Source organism: Microcaecilia unicolor, chromosome 6, assembly GCF_901765095.1.
Source record: "Microcaecilia unicolor chromosome 6, aMicUni1.1, whole genome shotgun sequence".
NCBI lineage: Eukaryota > Metazoa > Chordata > Amphibia > Gymnophiona > Siphonopidae > Microcaecilia > Microcaecilia unicolor.
Genome location: NC_044036.1, coordinates 119,519,940 through 119,543,098, shown reverse-complemented (window position 1 = coordinate 119,543,098; position 23,159 = coordinate 119,519,940). Strand labels below are relative to the sequence as shown.

General features: G+C 42.6%; 1 protein-coding gene across 4 annotated transcripts in view; it reads left to right on the top strand.

Annotated features, from left to right (window-relative positions):
• Positions 1-23,159, top strand: part of LOC115471913 (dimethylaniline monooxygenase [N-oxide-forming] 5-like) — a 77,509-nt gene that overhangs the window by 40,471 nt on the left and 13,879 nt on the right. For all 4 annotated transcript variants that reach the window (XM_030205848.1, XM_030205852.1, XM_030205851.1 and 1 more), the window contains exons 4-7: positions 7,002-7,164; positions 11,291-11,433; positions 15,535-15,734; positions 22,368-22,723. In XM_030205848.1, coding sequence (XP_030061708.1) covers positions 7,002-7,164; positions 11,291-11,433; positions 15,535-15,734; positions 22,368-22,723 — 862 coding nt within the window. The remainder of the gene's footprint in view (positions 1-7,001; positions 7,165-11,290; positions 11,434-15,534; positions 15,735-22,367; positions 22,724-23,159) is intronic.

The window sequence follows — 23,159 nt, the reverse complement described above, 5'->3', positions numbered from 1 at the left end:
GTGTATAACTATGCCTGCGTGTTAAGTATAAGGACCTTGAGGTAGTGTACCTTTTAAGCCTTTTATTAATAATTTGTTTAATCTCCTATATTTTGAATTTCTTCTCCCCCTCTCTCTCCTTTTTATGGTCTAAGGAAGGATTTATGATTGTATGATATTCATTTCCTGTATCATTTAATGCCTGTTTTTCTATGTTCAAGAGTTGATTGTTTATAAATGAATAAATATTGAAAAATAAAAAAAAGAACATGAAGGTCCCAGGAGATCTCCAGAGCTCAATATTATCCAAGTCACCGTACAGAATATTGCACGGTAATGTTAGCTGGATATCTTACCCAGTTAATGTAGTTAATTTTAGTCAGTGAATATCAGTACTACCCAGTTAAATTCCCCCCCTTCCAACCACCATGTTTCTGACTGCAGTTCAGTTTAATCTGTTTACTTTCAACCATACATTAAATTGTCCAGCCATAAGTAAACTGACCAGCAGCCCAGAAAATATAAATTCCTTTTCATTCACCAGAACAGTCCAGAAAGTATAGGTTGTGCCCCTCAGCCAGCAAATGGAGACAGAAACCAAAGAGCTGTGAGCTCTGCACTATAACAAGCACTGTGCAGCCCCAGGTCAACAGTAGATGGAGACAAGGTCGTCTGTGCAACAGAGAACTGATCTGGTGAGTGTTCCTGGGTCCAGCTAAGAACTGGTCACCCAGTTGATCATGAAAGATCAGAAGAGATCCAGAGTCCTGCTAGGAGATAGCTACACTCAGAATACCTGGAAGAGTCTAGATCTCTTCCCTGCCCAGGCAAACATACTGGTTTGCCTTCCCTCTCCCTTCTTTGTTTCCCTCTTCTCCATTTCTCTATTTTCCTTATCTTTTCTTAAAAGAATGAATAAAAGAACTCTTCCTTTATTTGACTCAGTGTTTATAGGAAAGGTTACTCTGTCAGTCTGGCTTTGGAGTTTTCAGCGGAGGGAGGGAGCTCCACTAACTGCTGGAGTATTTTTACTTCCTCTGAAAGGCGCACACTACATCGGGAGCAGCAGTGGTAAAGGTGGGAAGTTGGATCAGCATCAGGGACAGCATTGCTTCAAGAAGGGTAAACTTTCTCTGGATTGAGGCAGGTGATAGAAATTAAGGATGCAGAGCTTCTCCTGCACCACAGTGTTTTTTTCCTCTCCTCACTCAGTAACCTTCATGCTGGGGCTACTGAAACAGGGCTGCAGTTTGCCAACTGATGCCAAACAGGGAAGAGAGAGAGTTTTTCTGGGAGGTTTGTGCTATGTATCTCAGTTGACTTAGGTATCTATAGAGACACCTCCAAAGCATGCTAAACAGGAATAGGCAATTCAGGCCATAGGGGATCAAGCCATTCCAATCACTTTGCAGTGGTGTTAGCTTCATATGTGGTGTCTGAAGATAATCTGGAAGCTGTGGCTGCAAGTTCTACTCAGTGTCACATGGCTGCCGACAAAAGCATGGGAAAGTCAGCCATTTTGTCTTCCTTTAGTCTAGAGGCTTAATTCCCATCCGTCTTCCTGTTTTATCTTTGAAGGGGGCCCTAGCAAGGTGGAAGCTGTCCTTGCATGAACTTCCAGTTATCCAGGTACTGCTTCAGAAGGCTCTAGGATGCTGCATACTTGGGATTTTTTCACTTGAGTTTTTACTGTTAATAAACAAGGCTTTTATTTTGAAGTAGGCACTGGGGCCTGCAGGATAGGAGATCAGGGAGCATCCTAGATCTCACAGTCTAAGGCACCCTAGTTAGAGGATTGGGTGTATAGTCACTGGCTTCTGGAGGGGAGTTATAACCATCTCAGTGTGCTCAGTGGGTCTAGTAACTATTCTGGAGAGAAGAGCAATGGGCATGATTTCTCAGGTACTGAATCCCTGGCTAAGGAGTCAGGAACTATAGGAGATCACATCTTGGAGGGAATCTATAACAGACTAAGATCTTTCCAATATACCAGCAGGCTTATTTTCGAAAGAGAAGGATGCCCATCTTTCGACACAAATTGGAAGATGGGAGTCCTTCTCCCAGGGTCGCCTAAATCGACACAATCGAAAGCCGATTTTGGGCATCCCCAACTGCTTTCAATCGCGGGGACAACCAAAGTTCCCTGGGGCGTGTCAGAGGCCTAGCAAAGGCGGGACTTGGGCGTGCCTAACACATGGGCGTCCTCGACCCATAATTGAAAAAAAAAAAAGGGCATCCTTGATGAGCACTTGGACGACTTTACTTGGTCCTTTTTTTGTTACAACCAAGCCACGAAAAGGTGCCCAAACTGACCAGATGACCACCGGAGGGAATCGGGGATGACCTCCCGTTACTCCCCCAGTGGTCACTAACCCCCTCCCACCCTCAAAAAAAATAGTTTAAAAATATTTTGTGCCAGCCTCAAATGCCATACTCAGCTCCATCGCAGCAGTATGCAGGTCCCTGGAGCAGTTTAAGTGGCTGCAATGCACTTTAGGCAGGCGGACCCAGGCCCATCCCCCCCCCCCACCTGTTACACTTGTGGTGGTAAATATGAGCCCTCCAAAACCCACCAGAAACCCACTGTACCCACATGTAGGTGCCCCCCTTCACCTGTAAGGGCTATGGTAGTGGTTTACAGTTGTGGGGAGTGGGTTTTGGGGGGCTCATCACACAAGGTAAGGGAGCTATATACTGGGAGCAATTTCTGAAGTCCACTGCAATGCCCCCTAGGGTGCCCGGTTGGTGTCCTGGCATGTCAGGGGGACCAGTGCACTATGAATGCTGGCTCCTCCCATGACCAAAGGGCTTGCATATGGTCGTTTCTGAGATGGGCTTCCTTGGTTTCCATTATCGCCGAAAATCAGAAATGACCAAGTCTAAGGACGACCATCTCTAGGGACAACCTAAATGTCAAGAGTTGGACGTCCCCGGCCGTATTATCGAAACGAAAGATGGACGCCCATCTTGTTTTGATAATATGGGTTTCCCCACCCCTTCACCGGGATGTCCTGCGAGGACGTCCTCAGAAAAACTTGGGTGCCTCTTTCGATTATGCCTCTCCAGGTGATTCAAATTATCATCTAGCTGGAGTAGTAGGTTCTTAGAATAGTCAGGGCCTGGGTAAGTTATACCCGTTGGTCCCAGAAGAGAAGGAGAAGCTAAAGTTGTCTGAGGTGGATGCATTAGTGATGTGATTACTAAGACGATAACCATCTTCATAGAGGGGGTTATGGGCCCCAAAAGACATGCAGAATTGCAAGAACAAGACCTTATTAAAACAGAGCTTTGAGTGTCAGTGTTGGACCTTCAGGCAGCCATCTGTAGTGCCTATATCTCAAGACCATGCTTGTGTTTGGTTCAGTATATAGAAGATGCCTCAGAAGAGGGTGATTGGAATCCAAAAGAGGCATCTTTTTTGAAGGCAGAACTAGGACTATGGTAATGTCTGTCTCAGGAGGCTCCTATAACTATGAAATTGATCTGTGGATATGTCCTCAAAAACCAAACAATAGGCTTCTCTTTCAGCTTAAGCTGCCTTTTAGAGAGATGATAATGAAGGATTTGGGTGAAGGAAAACTACAGAGATTGCAAAAGGATAAGCCAAGAAACTCTTCTGATTTGTTGATAGGAAGAACTCAATTCAGAGAGGCTAAATGGTGCTGTCAGTTCCAGAGTAGGTCATTGTCCTTTTATTTTAACCTCAAAAGAAGTTCTCAGGGTCAAAAGATCACGAGAGCCACCAGTGAAGTGGATAGGTGGGCTGCTGTCTGTGTTTTTTGAGGACTGGTCTGCTGTCTGTGCTTTTTTGAGGAGTGGAATCAAATAACTTCCTGTTAGCGGGTTTGGTGGTAGTGAGGAGAGGTTATATATTAGAGCTTTCTCTCTACGTCACAGATGCACATATAGAGTCTCCCTGTTATATAACAGCTGAAAGGATAGTGGTGATGACCACATTAGAAAGGCTGTTGGCATTGGGAATGGTGATTCCCATCCGAAAGGAGGAAAGAGACGACAGATATTACTCTAGTATGTGGTCCCAAAGAAAGAAGGCTCCTTTTGAACCATTCTGGATTTGAAGAGAGTAAACTGGGCACTTCAGATTCCTCATTTCAGGATGGGCACATTGCATTCTGTCATTTTGACAATGCATTCTGGGGACTTCCTCACAGCACTGGATTTCAAGAAAGTGTATTTATGCATTCCCATTTGAGGCCTACACCATATGTCTCCATGGTTTGACATCCTAGGTCAGCACTGTCAGTTCAGGGTACTTTCCTTTGATTTGGCCATGGCTCCTTTTCCAAAATTATGGTAGTAGTGGTGGTGGAGCTTCTTAGAGAAGGAATCTGGGTCCATCCATGTCTAGATGATTGGTTCATCAAAGCGAAGTCAAAATGAAAGAGTCAAGAAGTGACAGCTCTGGTGATGGAGCTTTTTGCAATCTTTTGATTGGGTAGGCAATCTTGAAGAGAGCAAATTGGACTCCTTGCAGTACATAGAGTATCTTGATTCAGTACCAGCATGCACAAGGTATTTGTACCTAGACAAAAAATGCTGAAGCTCTAGGCTCAAATATGGACTCTCAAAGCTAAGAGGGCATATCATGCCTGGGATTATATGCCAGTGCTGGATTCCAAGACAGTGCCCTTGATCTGGTTACATGGAGTCATGCCCATATGTGCCCGCTGTGGTCATCACTCCTCACTCATTGGTCAGCTCCGTTCCAGTCTTGCAAGAAGTACCTTATGTGGACTGTGAAAGGGCCAAATGAAAAGGTGTCTTTAGTCAAGAAATATAGTGAAGGGCATGGACTTGGAAGCTCCTTATTGGTTGGTGGTGACAACAAATGTGAGTCTTCTTGGCTGGGAAACTCATTTTTGTAGGTAGTTGGCTCAAGGATAGTGGACAGCAAGCAAGGCATCCTGGTTGATTTACTACTTGGAAATTCAGGTCATTCAAAAAGCTATACCTTTCAGACTGGTTCAGGGCAAGGTGGTCATATAATTCTATTAAAATGTGACAGCAGAGGCTTATCTCAATCGGCAGGGATGAACAAAATGTCTAGCAGTATAGCAAGAGAGGCTTCTATGTTGCTTCATTGGGCTGAGAACCATCATCAAATATTTTCAGTGATACATATTGCAGGATCCCAGAATTTTTAAGTGGATTTCTTGAGCAGGCATGTTCTCGGCCCAGAAGAATGGGAGCCAGACAAGGCGTTTGCCATGATCCAAAACCAGTGGGGAACTCCAGTGATGGATTTGATGGCATTCAGTCAGAATACCAAGGTTCCCCAGTTTTTCAATTATTGGAAGGAGTGTAGAACAGGAAAGTTGGATGCACAGTCAGCAGTGTTATATCTGTTTCCTCCATGACAACTACTGAGCTAGATTTCACAGATGGTGGTATGTAACTTGGGGTTGGCATGCTGTACAGATCAGGTTTTGCTACAGGTTGGGAAGAGTCTGAGGCTTCCTCAGGAGAAGAGACATCATACAGGGTCAGTGCTCATCCATCTCACTTTTGCCTTACGGCTTGGCCCTTGAAAAAGTGTGTCTAGGTCTAGACGTTACATGAACAGGGTGAGTACAATTTTCTTGCAGGCACAGAAATGCTCTAGCTCATTAACCTATGCTAAGATTTGGATGGTCTTCAAAGCATGGTGTAGAGAGAGAGATTTTTTTCCCCATTTCAGGCCTAGATTTTGTTGCTTCTGCAAGACAGCCTGAATAAGGGCTTAGCCTTGGACTCTTTGAAAGTTCAGGTGGCAGCCTCGGCCTGTTACCACAGTTGCTTGGAAGGGACATCATTAGGATCACACCTTTATATTGTGCGTTTTCATAAATGCATGGCGTATTTGCATCCTGTGATGTGCTTGATGGTCCCAACATGGAGTCTCAGTTTGGTCCTTCAGGCTTTGACAGAGGCGCTTTTTGAACCACTAAAGAATACATCCTTGAAAGATTTTTCCTTGAAGGTGGTATTTATGGTAGCAAGGCAATTTTTAGAACTGCAAGTATTGTTCTGCCAGGAACCTTTTTTGCGTTTTACAGAAGCAGAGGTTTTGGTTAAGATAATTTCGTCCTCCCAAAAATAGTGTCACCTTTTCATGTGAATCAAGTGGTGGCATTACTGTGCTTTAGTTGTGAAGACAGAGGAGATGATTGTAGAGTGCTGTTGCAGTACTTGGAACTCACAAACAGACTCCATATTTGTGTTGTTTAACAGAGCCAAGAAAAGTGAAGCTGCTACAAAAGTGACTATTACACGTTGGCTGAAAGAGGTGATCATATTGGCTTATGTTTTCAAAAGTCAAGGATCTCCTAAGGGCCTTAAAGCACATTTGACCAGAAGTATGGCCACATCTTTGGTAGAATCCAAGCAATATAGATTGGATGTTCATGCCAGGGAGGATGCAGCTTTTGGGGCTGAAGTCCTAGCTGCAGGGATTGCATCATCCCACTCAGTGTAAGGATTGGTTTGCGTACTAGACTGATCAGGTGACAAAAAGGAAGGAAACATTTGGTCTTACTTGTTAATTTTCTTTCCCTGAGTGCACCAGACCTATCCAGAACCTCCCCCTATTACCTATTTACTATTTTCTGTTACCTGGATTATTAGTTACATTAGTAACTTTCTAGTCAATTTGAGATGTGGTGAGGCAATGGGAAGGGCCTCCTAGTTGCTCAAGTGTCTGTTTTTCCAGGTATGGATTCTCTCCTTCCATGGAGTTGTATTTGGAGAGGGGTTTTTTGGGGGGGTCATCTTTGTTGTGTTATAGGAATACTGGTGAACTGGTGCTGCACAGTGCCTTTTATGGGAAAGAGCTCACAGCTATTTGGTCTCTTATCTTTATATTTGGTTGAAGGGCATAATCCATGCAATCTGGACTGGTCTGTTTGGACTCCAGGAAAGATTAGCAAATTTTTCCTTTCAAGATGTATCTGCTTAAAATAACTGAATAAGTCTTTTGTATATCTGCCACATAATATTTGTTGTTTTTTTTTCGTTTCATTTAGACCCTTGTTCATTCTATAAGAAAACGCCCAGATTTCTCCCTCACTGGTCAATGGGATGTGATCACAGAGACAGATGGGAAGCAGGAATCAGCCATTTTTGATGCTATTTTGGTTTGTACTGGTCATCATACAGACGCTTACTTACCACTGGCCTCTTTTCCAGGTATGCAGGCAAGCTTTTGTGACAATACTATGTATATCAAGTTTACCTCATTTATTGTATTTTATGTTTATATTTGGCCATTTTTACTGTTGTTATGTTGTTAACAAAATTGTAAGTTTTATGTTAAATTGTACTGCTGTACACCACTGTGAGTGAATCTCTTCATAAAGGCAGTTAATAAATCCCAATAAATATATATGTGGTCAACAAAACAGAGGCAAGGTAAATAAAATGTATCTGCCAAAAAATGAAGGAAGCAGATTTTATTGTGTGTGATGGTGATATGTTCATTCCTTTTGATAACCAAGGATATCCTTTGATTTGACACATTTCAAGTTGTGGTCCAGGTATCGGTTCTTCTGATATTAGATAATTGTAATGTCTTATATTTAGTTTTGTCAAGGAGAGTGCTGCATCATTTACAGGTAGTACAGAATGCAGCACCTTGGCTGGTTTTCATGCTACCTCCGTGTTCTGTCCAACCTCTGCTTAATCACTTTCATTGGTTACTGATTGTAGAATAAAGTGTAAACTTTTGAGTTGGTTTTCTGGGTGTTTTATGGGGCAGGGACTAGATATCTGTTTAAGAAATTGGCTATTTATGTGTCTAGGGTGCTTATTTCTAAAAGTATCATTTTGTGTTTTGTTTTATTTCTATTTATTATCTAAATAGTCAAAAGCTACCCTGCTACAGTCATACATTGAAATAAGTTGCAAAAACTAATTTGTAGAGTAGGTATCCCATTAAGAGCATAGAACAAGCCATGCTGGGTCTGCCAAGGTCCATTAAACCTGCATTTTCTTGCCACAAACATTGAGTGAAAAATGTTGCCTTTAATTTGCTTTAAATGTGCTACCTTTTGTGATGCTTCTTTGTGAACTTATTTTGGCAGGAGCTCTCCCCGCCCCCCCCCCCCCCCCCCCCCCCCCCCCAGGCCAGCTTCATCCATCCTTTGTATATATTGCACCTGGTGCCTCCACCTGAGGTAGAAGGATTTTAGTTGGTGAGATTTCCCTTCCTTCTCCCCAGAACAATTCTAACATACACTTCTGTCGGGTTAAATCTTAGAATTTTCTATTCCTCCATTATCTGTGACCTGCACTACCTCGACAGATTTCACAGACTTCATAGAACAGAGAAATAAGTCTGTATTCACTCTTTTGGAACCTCAGCCCTCTCTGGCCAAGTCCTGCAGCTGCAGTTGTTCCAGCACTGAAGACTCCCTCTCCCCCCAACAGTACAGATAAAGAGAGAGAGAGAAACAAAGTTTTCCCTCTATTTTAGCTCATTTAGAATCCCAGCCCTCTTTAGACTAAACCCTGCAATTGCAGCCTTTCAGCAAAACCCTCTATCCAATCCAATCCAATCTCCACTCCCTTTTCCCATCTCCAACATCCATTGCTCCATCCATCAGCCCTGAAACTCACACAGCTCCTCTAGGGTCACTTCACTTGCTCTCTCTAGGTATCAGGGTGAGGTATTTGCCTTATTACCAAAGACACCTCTGTTTTCTTTGCACAATAAGTGCCTCTCCTTCAAACATGCTCTAGTTTTTTTCTTTTCAGCCATTTTAACCATTTTACATATACAAATAATCATTATTTTTCATTGTAAGTTCAATAATTTGCAAATAGCTATGATCCGTTCTCCTGTAGCACACACAAAGATCAGAATTTGGTTGCTAGGGAGAAAAAGAAAGATCCTTTTCAACTGGTAGGCTGTCCCCAGCACACAAACGTCGTATTAAAACTGCTCCACCGAAGGGTCTTATAAATCAAGTGCCAGCCTGTTAACACACAAACCATGTCCTATTGAAAACCCCTTTGTAGAGGGGTTTCATCTGTTAGTTTCATGGACTATTCTCTTGGTCTAGTACTATTTGAAGGTGTAAATAACCATTTCCTCTTTACCTGTCCCATCCCATTTAAGATTTTATAATCCTCTATCATATTCCCTCTTAGTCATCTCCTTTCCAAGTTGAAGATTACTACTACTACTATTACTACTACTATAAATCATTTCTATAGCGCTACCAGTCATACGCAGCGCTTCACAATTGAACATAAAGAAAGAAAAGACAGTCCCTGCTCAAAAGAGCTTACAATCTAAATCAGGACAGACAGACAGGGCCAATAAGGATAAGGGTAGGACAGACAGAAGGACACATAGGGAAAGGGGCTATTAAAGATCCCCAACCTTTCTTCATAAGTGAGCCGTTCCATCCCCTTTATAATTCTTGATGCCCTTCTCAAAACTTTTTCTAGTTCTGCTGTATCTTTTGTTGAGATAGGGTGACCAGAACTGCACAGAACACACAAGGTGTCACTGCGCTGTTAAGTCTATCTAGAGTTATTATGATATTCTCTGTTTTACTCTTCATTCGTTTCTAATTTATAACATTTGATTTTTTTGGCCACTGCAGTACACTGAGCTGAGGATTTCAATGCATTGTGCATAATGACTGCAAATTTCTTGTTCTGGGGGATGAATTAATTATTGCATATTTATAGTGAGGATTATTGTGTTTTGTGTATATCGCTTTGCACCTTTCTGCATTAAATATCATTTGGCATGTGAAGTGTAATATTGTAACAGGGTACCTAGGCAGAGAAGGCACTTATAGTACGTTTTGTGTATTGTTTCTGTACTATAAAGGCGTAAGCACAAAATAATTTTTAAAATAATTTCAAAAACTAAAAATGAAGGGTCTCTTTTACCAAGCCACACTAGCGATTCCTGCATGGCAATGCCAATGAAGTCCATTCAAAGTGAATAGGCTTTGTTGGTATTGGTGGGCGCCAGAAATCACTAGCTTGGTTTGGTAAAAGAGGCCCTAAATGTGAATTGGGCCTCAAATCTGGTAATGTAAAATTTAACAAAACAAGATTTGGGTCATATTAACTTCACCAAAGTTTTCATCATTAGTTCATAGAAAATAAACATAGTACAAATGTGCAACCCCTTTGCTTATAAAGTTATACTGATTCCCAGTCAAAGCCAGAATAACATTCAAACTATGTACATTTGTTCTCAAAACTCTATATGGCTTAACCCCTGATTATGTGCAACCTTTAATTGGTCTCCCCTTTGCAATGCTCTTCTCCCTGGTTGAAGAGATAATCTAACCCTCCACTATCACAGTTGCAAAAATGTGATCTACAAATCAATCTACAGGAATCCCTTACCTCTGTACCAAGTGTGCCCTGCCCCACTCTGCTCATGCGAATGCCCACCTACAATGTACATGTTATTGAACATTGGTGCATACGTGTTGCATTTAGCCAGTAACTTCTCATTTATGCACAAATGTGTTCACATAAATGTTCCAGTATTTATTTGCATACTTGACACCCAAATCTGGTTGGTCATTATAGAATTTCTCCCAAAATGCTGTTCTACACACTCGGGGGTAGATTCAGTAAATGGCACCTAAAAAAATCAGTGTCAACCCCCCCCCCCCCCCCCCGCTTAAGCGGTATTTTCAAACTGAACCAAAGTTCAGCACGGTTTATAGAATAACACGTAAGTGTTATGGTCATGCATAAATTTAATGCCCACCATTTGCGCTAATGAAATGTGGTGCAAATGCCTGCGCCTAAATTGATGCACGAAGCACCTTTATTCTGTAATTGTGTGTGTAACCGAAAACCACCCCAAAACGCCCATGCCATCCCCTGTCTGCACCCCCATTTTTGGGCCATGCGTAAATTTTAGGTACAGATCCTGCACCTAACTTTATGCACGTGACACCCAATTAAAGCAAATTAGTGCCAGTAATTACTTGTTAAAAAGCCAGTTATTGGCACTAATTGGCTTGTTAAATTGTGCACACAAATTCGAACCATGCTTAAATTTGCACGCTCAACTTTTGGCGACCTTTATAAAATCAGCAAAAATACTTATAAAATTGCCGCTTTATTACAGGCAAGTGCACTGAATATTGCCCTGTACAGCAATTTATGTTTAATATGGAAATCTGATACCCAGTACAGATTTCCACTTTATCTGCTTTTACATATTCCAGAAAAATGACAAGCAAAGAATTTAGCAATTCAATACTGTCAGAAGGCAAGTATGAATGGTTTATTTGCCTGGTCCTGATGTCTAATTCTGTTGTGTCCAAAGGTATAGAGACTTTCAAAGGTCAGTACTTTCACAGTCGAGATTACAAGGACCCAGAAGAATTCCGTGGAAAGAGAATCATTGTGATTGGAATTGGGAATTCTGGCGGGGACATTTCTGTGGAACTCAGTCGTACTGCACAGCAGGTTTGGCTCTCAAAGGACTATGTAAACACATATTCTGCATGTAAAACCTGATATCTAACTTTTACACAAAATGAGGTAATATATATAGACTTTTAGGGAGCTCTGAGAGAAGAGGCTGTCGCTTAGGGTAAATGAACTATACTTTGCTGAGATATTTGGTAACTTATAGCTTGGGATGAAAGAGAATTTGCATGTTTTATTAATTTAAACTAACCGCTGAGTCTTGCTCTTGAGTAACACTGCTATACATACAACCAGCAAGATAGAATCCTCTGAGTGTTATTTTTGGAGGAAAAAAAGACTTCAGAAACTCTGTATTCACTTTAACAAGCTTGTGAATCACAGACTGTCATAGATCTCCCTCAGTACTTTTTGTTGGAGACTATGATACAGGTTCCTCATTAGTCTAAAAAAACCTCCAAAGTGACCTTATTGAGCTGTATTATTTTAATACTCTATCATGTCAAAATATTACAAGGTAGAATACACCTATCTGAGCTGTGGCGTTATCCGGAGGGACTGCTCGACAGAAAGCTTCTGTTTCCCCCAAAAAATGCTTCATCGGGAGCTGAGCCCTCATTCGCCCATAAAGCCCTTGGTGTGGCTGTACACAATTTTCAGCAACACCAAGGGCTTTATGGGCGAATAAGGGCTCAGCTCTCGATGAAGCATTTTTGGAGGGAAACAGAAGCTTTCTGTCAAGCAGTCCCTCCGGATAACGCCACAGCTCAGATAGGTGTATTCTACCTTGTAATATTTTGACATGATAGAGTATTAGAATAATACAGCTCAATAAGGTCACTTTGGAGGTTTTTTTAGACTAATGAGGAACCTGTATCATAGTCTCCAACAAAAAGTACTGAGGGAGATCTATGACAGTCTGTGATTCACAAGCTTGTTAAAGTGAATTCAGAGTTTCTGAAGTCTTTTTTCCTCCAAAAATAACGCTCAGAGGATTCTATCTTGCTGGTTGTATGTATAGCATGTTTTATTAATAAACCTTTTTTTGAATTTCATTTTTAAAAACCCCAAATATTTATTAGTTTGTTTAAATAGTTTAAAATTCTTTTGCCTTAGGTTAAAGAATAGGTTAAATTCTTTTGCATTAGTTTTTATAGCCTTAGGGGTCCTTTTATCAACAGACAGTGGGGCTACCACTGGAGTAGCACACAGCAAATCGGCCCTACTGCCGGGCTCACCCAGGAGCCCAGCGTTAGCTCCGATTTTGCCATGTGCTGTTTCCAGAGCTAGAAAATAGTTTATATTTTCTAGCACAGGTGGACAGAGAGTAAACATTAAGGGCTCCAGCAGTAAATGGCAGCGCTCAAACTGTTTAAGTAGCACATGGCCATTTACTGCCCCAACTTGGAAAATGCCCTTGTACCCACTGTGGTAAAAAGGTGGGTTTGGCGCATGGCGATCACACGTTCCAACGCAGGCCCCCTTTTACCACCACTTGATAAAAGGCCCCTTAGAGCATTAAAAAGTAGGTATTAGATAGCTTAGCAGATCTAAATACTTTTGTTATAGTTTAAAGTTAATTGTTACAGCTCTTCAGCATTAAACTGTACATATTAAACAGCTTAGCAGTTTATAGTTTAGTTTTCTTTTCCATCTACCCCAGGCACATCTATTCAGTTATAGTCAATTATCCCAATTAAGAGAATAAGGGAAAATTTTCATTATTGGGTATTTTTCTTAGCATGTGATTCATCCTAAACAGTAATTATTTGAAGTTCAGTAAGAAGAAAATGCAAATAAAACTTAAAATATATCAAATAGTTTTAAGGGCCCTTATGTTAGTTTAGGCATCCCTATTCACCTAGCAATCTAAAATAACTAAACAAATCATCAATATTAAGATACAGACAAGCAGTCCAGTAGTGAGATTGGAGCTACACAGTCTTTTGCACTGAGTGCCACATGTATGATTATCTCCCATTTGATGAGAGATCATATGTGTGCACTCAGTGCAAAGAGCTCCTTGCTCTCAGAAACAAATCCAATCTCTTGAGGCTAGAGGCTGTTAAGAAGCTGAGACAGATATAAAGAGGAGACCTACAGGGATACAGTAGGGAGGCCTCACATCCATTCAGGCAGCCATTTTGCTGTCTTGGAGGTGAGAGGTCATCTTACAAGACCTTGATAGGCCTGGAAGTGAGTCGGTAGCCAGAACCTGCCCTCCAGGGAATACAGTATCCTCTCACACCGAGGATGTCTCTCCAGGAGCTTCTGCCCAGGAGAGAAGGGTTAGAATGGCCATTTTAGTTGGAGATTTGATCATTATGCATGTAGATAACTGGGAGGCCAGTGGGTATGAGGATTGCTTGGTCACTTGCCTGCTTGGTGCGAAATGGCAGACCTCATACATCACCTAGATATGTTTTTAGACAGTTCTGGGGGGGAGCTGGCTGTCTTGGTACTTGTGGGTACCAATGACATAGGATCTTAGATAGAAGATTGAAATCCAGAAACTCCAGGGTAACATTGTCAGAAACGCTCGCTGTTCCATTCTGGGGAAGGAGGAGCCTGTTCTAAATAGATGGAATCCACCTTAACTGGAGTAGAACTAGACAGCTGGTACTAACATTTATAGTAAAAAGTAGGTAGAGCAGTTTATAACATTTTTACCAGGAAGACTTACATACCCACCTGTTCATCGGTCACATAGTATGAATTTTTTGACACTTTTTATTGCATTATTTTAAACTCTATTCCCAAACAATATTTTAGTTTTTTAAAATAAAAAAAAATTAGAACGCCAATCAATAGTTATCTTATAGATACATTCTTTAAAGAGTTAAACCCCCAACTGACTGGGAATGTATCTTTAAGATGAGTATTGATTGGCATTTTAATTAAAAAAAATTACAATATTATTTGAGATTAGAGTTTAAAATAAGGCAAAAAAGTGTCAAGTGTTAAAAAATTCATACTATGTGAATGATGAGGAGGTGGGTGTGTAAGCCTTGCTGGTAAAAAAGTTATGATCCAGTAAGGGTCACTGCTGAAGTCTATAGTTCTAATTGTTAAATATTGGAGGTTGCTAATTCTTGCGGATATTTGAGGTCCTCTATGAAAGTATTTTGGTGCTTCATTTGTGAGTATAGCACAAAAATAATACAGAGTAAATCAACCTAATCTGTGAGAATATTTTTTTATAGGCCAAGACCCTCCTATAAAGATGGAGAAAAACCTAGGTAACCTATAACCTAAGCCTCTGAAAAAAAAAATCACCTTCATTGGTCAGAAAAACTCTATACCATATAAAAAAAAAAAGGAATATTGAAAAAAGTTTTCTAATAAATACAGTGACAATTAAAACTGGTGAACAAGTCAAAATAACAAAATCATTTGTTTTCACATTTTGTACTTAAGCATGAAAAGTTCTATGGAGGTGTGCAGGAACTGAGTAGCTAGAAGTGTTTACCAGATGAGCAACTGACGACAAGGGCTCCGGATTTTAATCGTCACTGCATTTTTTAGAAAAAATTTGTCAATAATCCTTTGTTTTGTATATTGTATGGAGTTTACTGACTGATGAAAGTGACTTTTTTTTTTAGAGGCTTGGGTCCTCTGTATGTTATATGGAGGACCCATGGAGGGCTTCTTTTACAAAGCCGTGCTAGCTATTCCTGCATGGTAAATGAAAGGAAACCCTGAGGTCTTTTCTCCATCTTTTTAAAGAGCATCCTGGCATATTTTTTTACCTTGTGTTATTTGAACTTTCCCTTCTGTACCCTTCAGTTGAGTTTATATAGCACAAAATAAAGGGGGTGGAGCATGGGAGGGACATTGGCGGAACTGCCACCTACACACAACTTACAGAATACTGTCAATTAACGCCTGCCTCTGCCACAGTTATGCCCCGATACCATTGTAGAATAGGCTGTCACCATTCAGTATCAGGCATCTAAAAGAAGGAGCTCACTTATAGAGTTACTTATTTTTATGTCTAGGGCATTATTAGAAATGCATTTTAATTTGATCCCTGAGTACTGCTGCAGACTATCTGAGGGTGTCAGGATAGCAAGGTCCCTTAAATAAACCTGTACTGCATAGAACACAATGTGGACAGCAATTTCGTCACTTTGTACACAGGTCTTTCTGAGCACCAGGCGTGGTTCATGGATATTGAATCGGGTTTCAGATTATGGCTATCCAATAGACATGATGGGTTCAACTCGCTTTCTGAATGTCATGAAATATACCTTACCATCATCTCTGGTAAACTGGTTGGCAGAACTGAAGTTAAATCGAAGGTTTGACCATGCAAACTATGGCCTAAAGCCACAACACAGGTATGTAATGCAGTGGCGTAGCCAGAAGTCAATTTTTGGGTGAGCCAACAGGTTGGATGGGTGGGCACTAGACAGTGGTTTGCTGGTAAATGTTTAACAACAGGCTCTCTCCCTGGTCCACCTCTGCGCCCCCCCCCCCCCCCCCCCCCCCGGTCCACCTCCCTTCAAAATTGCAGAGCTGGCTATAGCCGGGGAGAGAGCCTGGGGGTGGAGGCAATGCATTACTCTCTCCAGGAAAAAAAATTAAATGATCCCAGGTGCCAATCTAATTCATGTTTAATGTGGGATAAAATGCCATAAATAAATATAAACTTTTAATGTTGAGCACCTGATTCTCAAAGTGGACATATTCCAAACACTATAATGAAAATAAAATGATTTTTTTCTACCTTTGTTGTCTGGTGACTTTGTTTTTCTGATCATGCTGGCCCAGTATCCGATTCTGCTGCTATATGTCAACTCCGTTTCCAGGGCTTCCTTTCCATTTATTTCTTTCCTTTCCTTCTTTCTTCTTCATTTCTGGTCCTCCGCAGACTTGACTGTCCAGTGGATCCAGCTTCTGCCTATTTTCTCCATCAATGTGCAGTTTTTCTCCTCTCTTCTTTTCCCCTCATATCATCTCCTTCCTCTCTCTTCCCTCCCCTCCATCCATGTCAGCATTTCTTCTCTCTCCCTTCCGCTCCATCCATGTGCATCTCCTTTCTCTGTCTTCCCTCCCCTCCATCCATGTCCAGAATTTCTTCTTTCTGCCCTCCATCCATGTGCATCTTCTTCCTGTCTTCCCTTCCTTCATGTCCATCCCAGACCAACAATTCTCTCCCTGCCCTCTCCTCCATCCACCCATGTCCAGCAACCCTCCTCTCTCCCCTGTCCTCCCCTCCATGTCCGGCAATTTCTCCTCTCTCCCTGGGCCCTGTCCTCCCATCCATGTCCATCGAGGCTCTTCTCTCCCCTTTGACCATCTCCCTCTCATTCCCTTTCCAGCACTCCTAGTCCCCCCTCTGTCTCTCCCTTACCCAGTCTCCTAAATTCCTCCCCCCATCTTTCACCCACTTCATTAGTCCCCCATTCCCCATACTCTGTACTCACCACCCCTCCCAATCCCATCCTTCCCTCTGCTCACCAACAATAAAGAACGACAATGTGGACGCAGGCAGCAGCTCACAGGTTTGCTTCCTGTGATTTGAGTGAACGGCGACGGCTGCGCGGGGGAGTAGAAAAAGATTTTCTAAACGGCTTCCAGTTCCTTCCCTCCTTCTCTAGTCGCAGCGGCGAACTGGCGCGGGCGGCCAGTAAAAGCATAAAGTAGCCAGGCTCTTCGACTCCGTCCGTCCTTCGCTTCCCTGCTCTCTCAGCGCGTCCCGCCCACCCGAAAGGAAATGACATCAAAGGAAGACGGGACGCGCTGAGAGAGCAGGGAAGCGAAGGACGGACGGAGTCGAAGAGCCTGGCTACTTTATGCTTTTACTGGCGCCGCCGCGAGTCTGGAGCGATCAGATGAGCCAGAGCGGGTACCGTTTCTGCTGCAGTGTGTGTGCGCTTGGGTGGGCGGGCTGCCGGGCGGGCGGGCCTGAGCTGAAATTGGGTGGTAATGTAATGGGTATTATTCATATCTTTATCATGTTAGAAAGGGAAACAATCAATATAAAATGTACATTTAGGGGTCTGTTCACTCAGGGGCAATTTTCAAAATAGCCCACCCATAGATTTTTTACAATTTTTCTGTAGGAAAATCCTTTAAAAAATGCCCATGGCTGCAGTTGAATTGAGACTTACCACCTGTTTTTTTTTTGTGCAGAAGAAATTTGGGTAAAAGCATAAGCACATGAATGCATGCTAGTTTCTATTCTCAGCCAAAGACCTTTCTCAGAAACATCTCCCTTTTACTCTGTTGAAAATACGTAAGATCTGAAACCCTGAGGGAACATTTAGTCAACTAAAGGGTGGACTATTTTCAAACAATCTAATTTGGTATTTATCTGGCTAAATGTTCTGCTCTACCACATAAGTAAACCTATGGAACCAGGGCAAGATTAAGGCATAGGCACTTATCTAATGTCCAAGTGTTTGGGAGAGGCCTTCTGAAATGTGCTAATTCAGTGGCTCCCAAGGCAGATTTTTGTCCTGGTAAAGTCAACTGCTGGCATAAGAAAAAGTGATGGTAGGCCAGGGCTGCAGCTATCTGTCTATTCTTTCCACTCCTGTGCATTGGCCCCCGAAGTTGGCAGAAGTAGTTGGCGAGCAACTCTTCTTTCCTGCTGTGCTCTCCTCTTGTCAGTTTTCCTCTGCAGTCAAAACCACATGGGGTCCTGTTTATTAGAGTTTTCAGAGGTATTTATATTATCATGGGACCTAGGACCTTCGAAAAAATTAATCATGCCCTATATGGAACCATGGATATGTAGATATTGATCTGTGCATCTGGCCTCAGATGCTCCCGACTCTTTCTCTGTGCATCTGCATGATAAGTTTTCATCCTGTTGCACACCTGCACACCAAGGCATCCTGTTTCTAGGGTCCTTGCTCTCACCATGAAAAGATAAAACCCACTTTCCACCCGGGAGGAAACCAATAGCCAATAGGAAAGATGCACATTTAAAGGGAAAGTGTATTACTGGGTGCCAGCATTTCTGTGCTGTTCACACTTGTAAATGTACTGAATATGAGCACGTTTGTGGGTAAATGTACACTTGCGCAATTAAATGCCACCAAGTTGACAAACAAAGGGCATAGGTAAGTGGCATAGCACATTAATTGAAGGAGGAACTCACATGGTTGGAATGTGGTCGGGGCTCCCACTGACACATGTAACTTGCCCTTGTCACGTTTAGGAGGCCACAATTATGCCAGATCTATGGCTGGGGTAGGTATGGGCTCATAAATGTAAGGCGCACCGATGCCAAGTTTTACTAGTATTATCTAATGAATTCTGGGATAGAAGTGCTCTCGCTGTGTGGCATCAGGGCACCTAAACAGAAGCACAGGCTTATAGAATTGCCCACTTACTGGCCACTGGTAGATATATAACTTTCTTTGAAAATTAACCCAGAGCATTCAGCATTTATACAGGTAAATTAAGTATGCAGAAATGCCAAATTTATTCTCATTACTTACAACTTCGCTTAATGTTGATTGTCAATAAATAATATTTCAGTAAAGGAAAAACAGAAATCTATGGGTAACTTAATTTAGTACAAACATATATCAAGTTAAAATACCTTAATACTTACATTCAAAGGCTAGTAGATTTAAATAGATAAATGCATACAAACGGTGCTGCTGAAAATTAACATATGACTGTAGATGGATACAAAAATACACGCATAGACATCCAAAGATGGGGTAAATTTATAAAGTTTTTTTTTTCTGTTTAAAGCAGTGGCCTAGTCATGAGTGGACTCGGATGGGCAGGGTCCCATCCACTTTGTGCTCAATCTCACCCAACAGTGGTGCACATCACCTGTATAGCTGGCAAGGATCCCTAAGCCCTGCCAGCTGAAGACCTCCTTTTCTGGAACCCCCGAGCCATCTCAACACTGTAGCAGTTGGCAGCACCCCCTCCCCCATTACGCTCAGTTCATGTGCAAGAACTGAGCATGTGCAGTGTCTTGGAGCATGGCTAATGACTACCACAATGTTAAGAATGGCCCAAGTGTTCCAGCGAAAGAGGTCTTCAGGTGGTGAGGCTTGGGGATCCCCACCAACTAAGGTATTAATTTTTAACATTTGATGGGTGGGGGTGGAGAGGAAATGTGTGAGCCCTCCCAGAAATTGTCTTTTGCCTAGGACTCTGACTGTTTTTGCCGCATGCCAGGGTCCTTTTTACTGCAACAGATTAAAAAAGGGCCAAAAATCAACATGGCCATGCGGTGAGGGAGGGGGAGCACTTACCACCACCCATTGAGGTGACGGTAAGGGCTCCTTCAGTAACCTGGCGGTAACCAAGCAGCGGGCGGCACTATCCGATTAGCACCGGGTTAGTGCCATGCTAATTACGGAAGAAGTTTCCATAGCGCCAGAAATGGCAAATGCTCGTGGTGGAAGTACTTTGACAGCTGCGTTTGGCCCGCAGTAGTTCCAGGTTGCCACACAGCAACTCTTTAGTGAAAAGGGCCCCAGAGTGCATATACACATTTATATCTCTTGGACAGATACAAGTTTTTACATGTGAATTTGTACACCTTTAGGGCTGATTCTGGCTGCTTATGTTATAAAAGGCACTTAGGAGCAGTGGTGTACCTAGCTAGCTTGCTTGCCATTCGGGGTGTGTCGCTACTCTGCTATCTCCCGAGGTGCATCACACACACACACACCCCCGAGGCGTGTCACATCTCCACCCCCACCATGTATCACACCCTACACAGGGAGCAATTTATGAAGTTCACTGCAATGCCCCCTAGGGTGCCCAGTTGGTGTCCTGGCATGTCAGGGGGTCCAGTGCACTACAAATGCTGGCTCCTCCCACGACCAAAGGGCTTGCATTTGGTCGTTTCTGAGATGGGCGTCCTTGGTTTCCATTATCGCTGAAAATCAGAAACAACCAAGTCTAGGCACGACCATCTCTAAGGACCACCAAAATTTCCAGACTTGGGCATCCCCGACTGAATTATCGAAACAAAAGATGGACGTCCATCTTGTTTTGATATTACGGGCTTCCCCGCCCCTCCATCGGGACGTTTTGCGAGGACGTCCTCAATAAAATTGGGGTGGGGGTGGGGGTGGAGAGGAAATGTGTGAGCCCTCCCAGAAATTGTCTTTTGGCTAGGTCTCTGGCTGTTTTTGCCGCATGCCAGGGTCCTTTTTACTGCAACAGATAAAAAAAAAAAAGGCCGAAAATCAACATGGCCATGCGGTAAAATTCTATTTACCGCATGGCAATGCGGCGGGGGAGGGGGAGCACTTACCACCACCCATTGAGGTGATGGTAAGGGCTCCTTCGGTAACCTGGCGGTAACCGAGCAGCGGGCAGCACTATCCGATTAGTACCGGGTTAGCGCCATGCTAATTACAGAAGAAGTTTCCATAGCGCCAGAAATGGCAAATGCTTGTGGTGGAAGTACTTCGACAGCTGAGTTTGGCCCGCGGTAGTTCCGGGTTGCCACACAGCAACCCTTTAGTGAAAAGGGCCCCAGAGTGCATATACACATTTATATCTCTTGAACAGATACAAGTTTATACATGTGAATTTGTACACCTTTAGGGCTGATTCTGGCTGCTTATGTTATAAAAGGCACTTAGGAGCAGTGGTGTACCTAGCTAGCTTGCTTGCCATCCGGGGTGTGTCGCTACTCCGCCATCTCCTGAGGCGTGTCACATCCCCACCCCCACCATGTATCACACCCCACACTGGGAGCAATTTATGAAGTCCACTGCCATGCCCCCTAGGGTGCCTGGTTGGTGTCCTGGCATGTCAGGGGGACCAGTGCACCACACATGCTGGCTGAGATGGGCGTTCTTGGTTTCCATTATCGCCGAAAATCAGAAACAGCCAAGTCTAGGGACGACCATCTCTAAGGACGACCAAAATTTCCAGATTTGGGCATCCCCGACTGTATTATCGAAACGAAAGATGGACGTCCATCTTGTTTCGATATTACGGGTTTCCCCGCCCCTCCACCGGGACGTTTTGTGAGGACGTCCTCAACAAAATTTGGGCGTCCCTTTCGATTATGCCCCTCTATGTTAAACTGTCCCTACTGTATGCTGTTTTGAGCAAATCTCTTCTTAAAGGTAGTTAATAAATCCCAATAAATATATGAGCCACTTACATTTGCACACATAGAGGCCGGTATTCAGACCATGGGAGTTAGCCAGGCTGATTCCCGTGGTCAGCGCCCAGCCTGGATATTCAATGCGGAGCCGTTTCTGGTGACCGGCATTAAATATACGGTTTATTTTTGGCCAGTTTCATCTTAACTGGCCAAGTCAGTATTCAGAACTGGCCAATAAAGTTGAAACCTGCCAAAGATAGGCCTGCTATTTCAGCGGCCCAATTTGGCCACCAAATTTAGCCGGTGATGTGCTGAATATTTGCGGATAGCTGGCTATATCACGCAATATTGCTGCTTATCTGCTAAGTGCTGACCGAAAATATTCAGTGAGAGATAACCAGCTATCTCCTGCTGAATATTCGCAGATAGCTGACAAAGGGCTATTTAACTGGCTAGGAGATGCTCCTGACTGGTTAATAGTGCTGAATATCAAGTGGACATTTTGTAAGTATGCACCTATATCTGATGGTGCATACTTTGCAGGTGGGCAGAGTTTGGGTAGGGCAGGGGTGGGGGCACATGCATGTAAATTATAGAATACTATAATTTATGCACATCTCTCTCCAGTGTAGGCATGAGCATTACACCAGATCTCTTGCTGGCATAAGTGCTCACTTAAGAAACATCCATGAGTATTTACCTGTTTACACTAGTATTCTATAAAGAAAAGTAGGTGCCTACTTCCCTTTCTAGAATCGGGATAAATAGGTTTATTCTTGGTGCTCTCTGAAATTCGCCTCCATGTGCAATAAATATGTGGTTAGAAAGCAATTGATCACATTCACCCAAAATCCCCTTATCAAAATTGGATTGGGTTAAATTGCACTCATCCTTATTGACTGTTTCTTTGTGACCTGTATAGGGTATTTAGTCAGCACCCAATGGTGAATGATGACCTGCCAAACCGCATCCTTTCTGGCACAGTATTGGTAAAACCAAATGTCAAGAAGTTTACTGAAACAGCCGCCATCTTTGAAGATGGAACAGTGGAGGAGAATATTGATGTTGTAGTCTTTGCAACAGGATACAGCTTTGCTTTTCCTTTCTTGGAAGAGTCCACTGTCAAAGTCCATAACAACCATGTATCCCTGTACAAATACATTTTCCCTCCTGATCTGGAGAAGTCAACAGTGGCTATCATTGGTCTTATTCAGCCTCTTGGTGCCATCATGCCTATTTCAGAACTCCAGGCTCGCTGGGCCACAAGAATTTTTAAGGGTAAGTGATCAGAAATGATTAAAATATATTAATTTGTGTACCAAAGTCAGAGACTTTGTGAATCCTGTTTACTAAGTCCATTAGTGATGACTAGAGAATGGGTAGGGATTGCACCTTAAGTTTAATTCAGTGGTAGTTACTGCATGTTAACTGTCAACATGGTTCAGTTAATGCCACCTGAATAGATGTGCTAACCATAACATTATCTACAGTGCAGTTAGCTTCTGGTAGTTACATTTCCTGTGCATGAACTGTATGGGAAAATGCTGTGGACATTACCAGTGATAAAAACAGAGGTTTTGTGGTTACAGAGCTTTAAGTGGGGATGTTATCAACGTGGCCTAGAGTTAAGACATGTTATTTTTATACTAACATGCTATTTTATGCAATGAGACCTAGCTACTAAAAACTGGGATTAGCAATAAAATAACACATC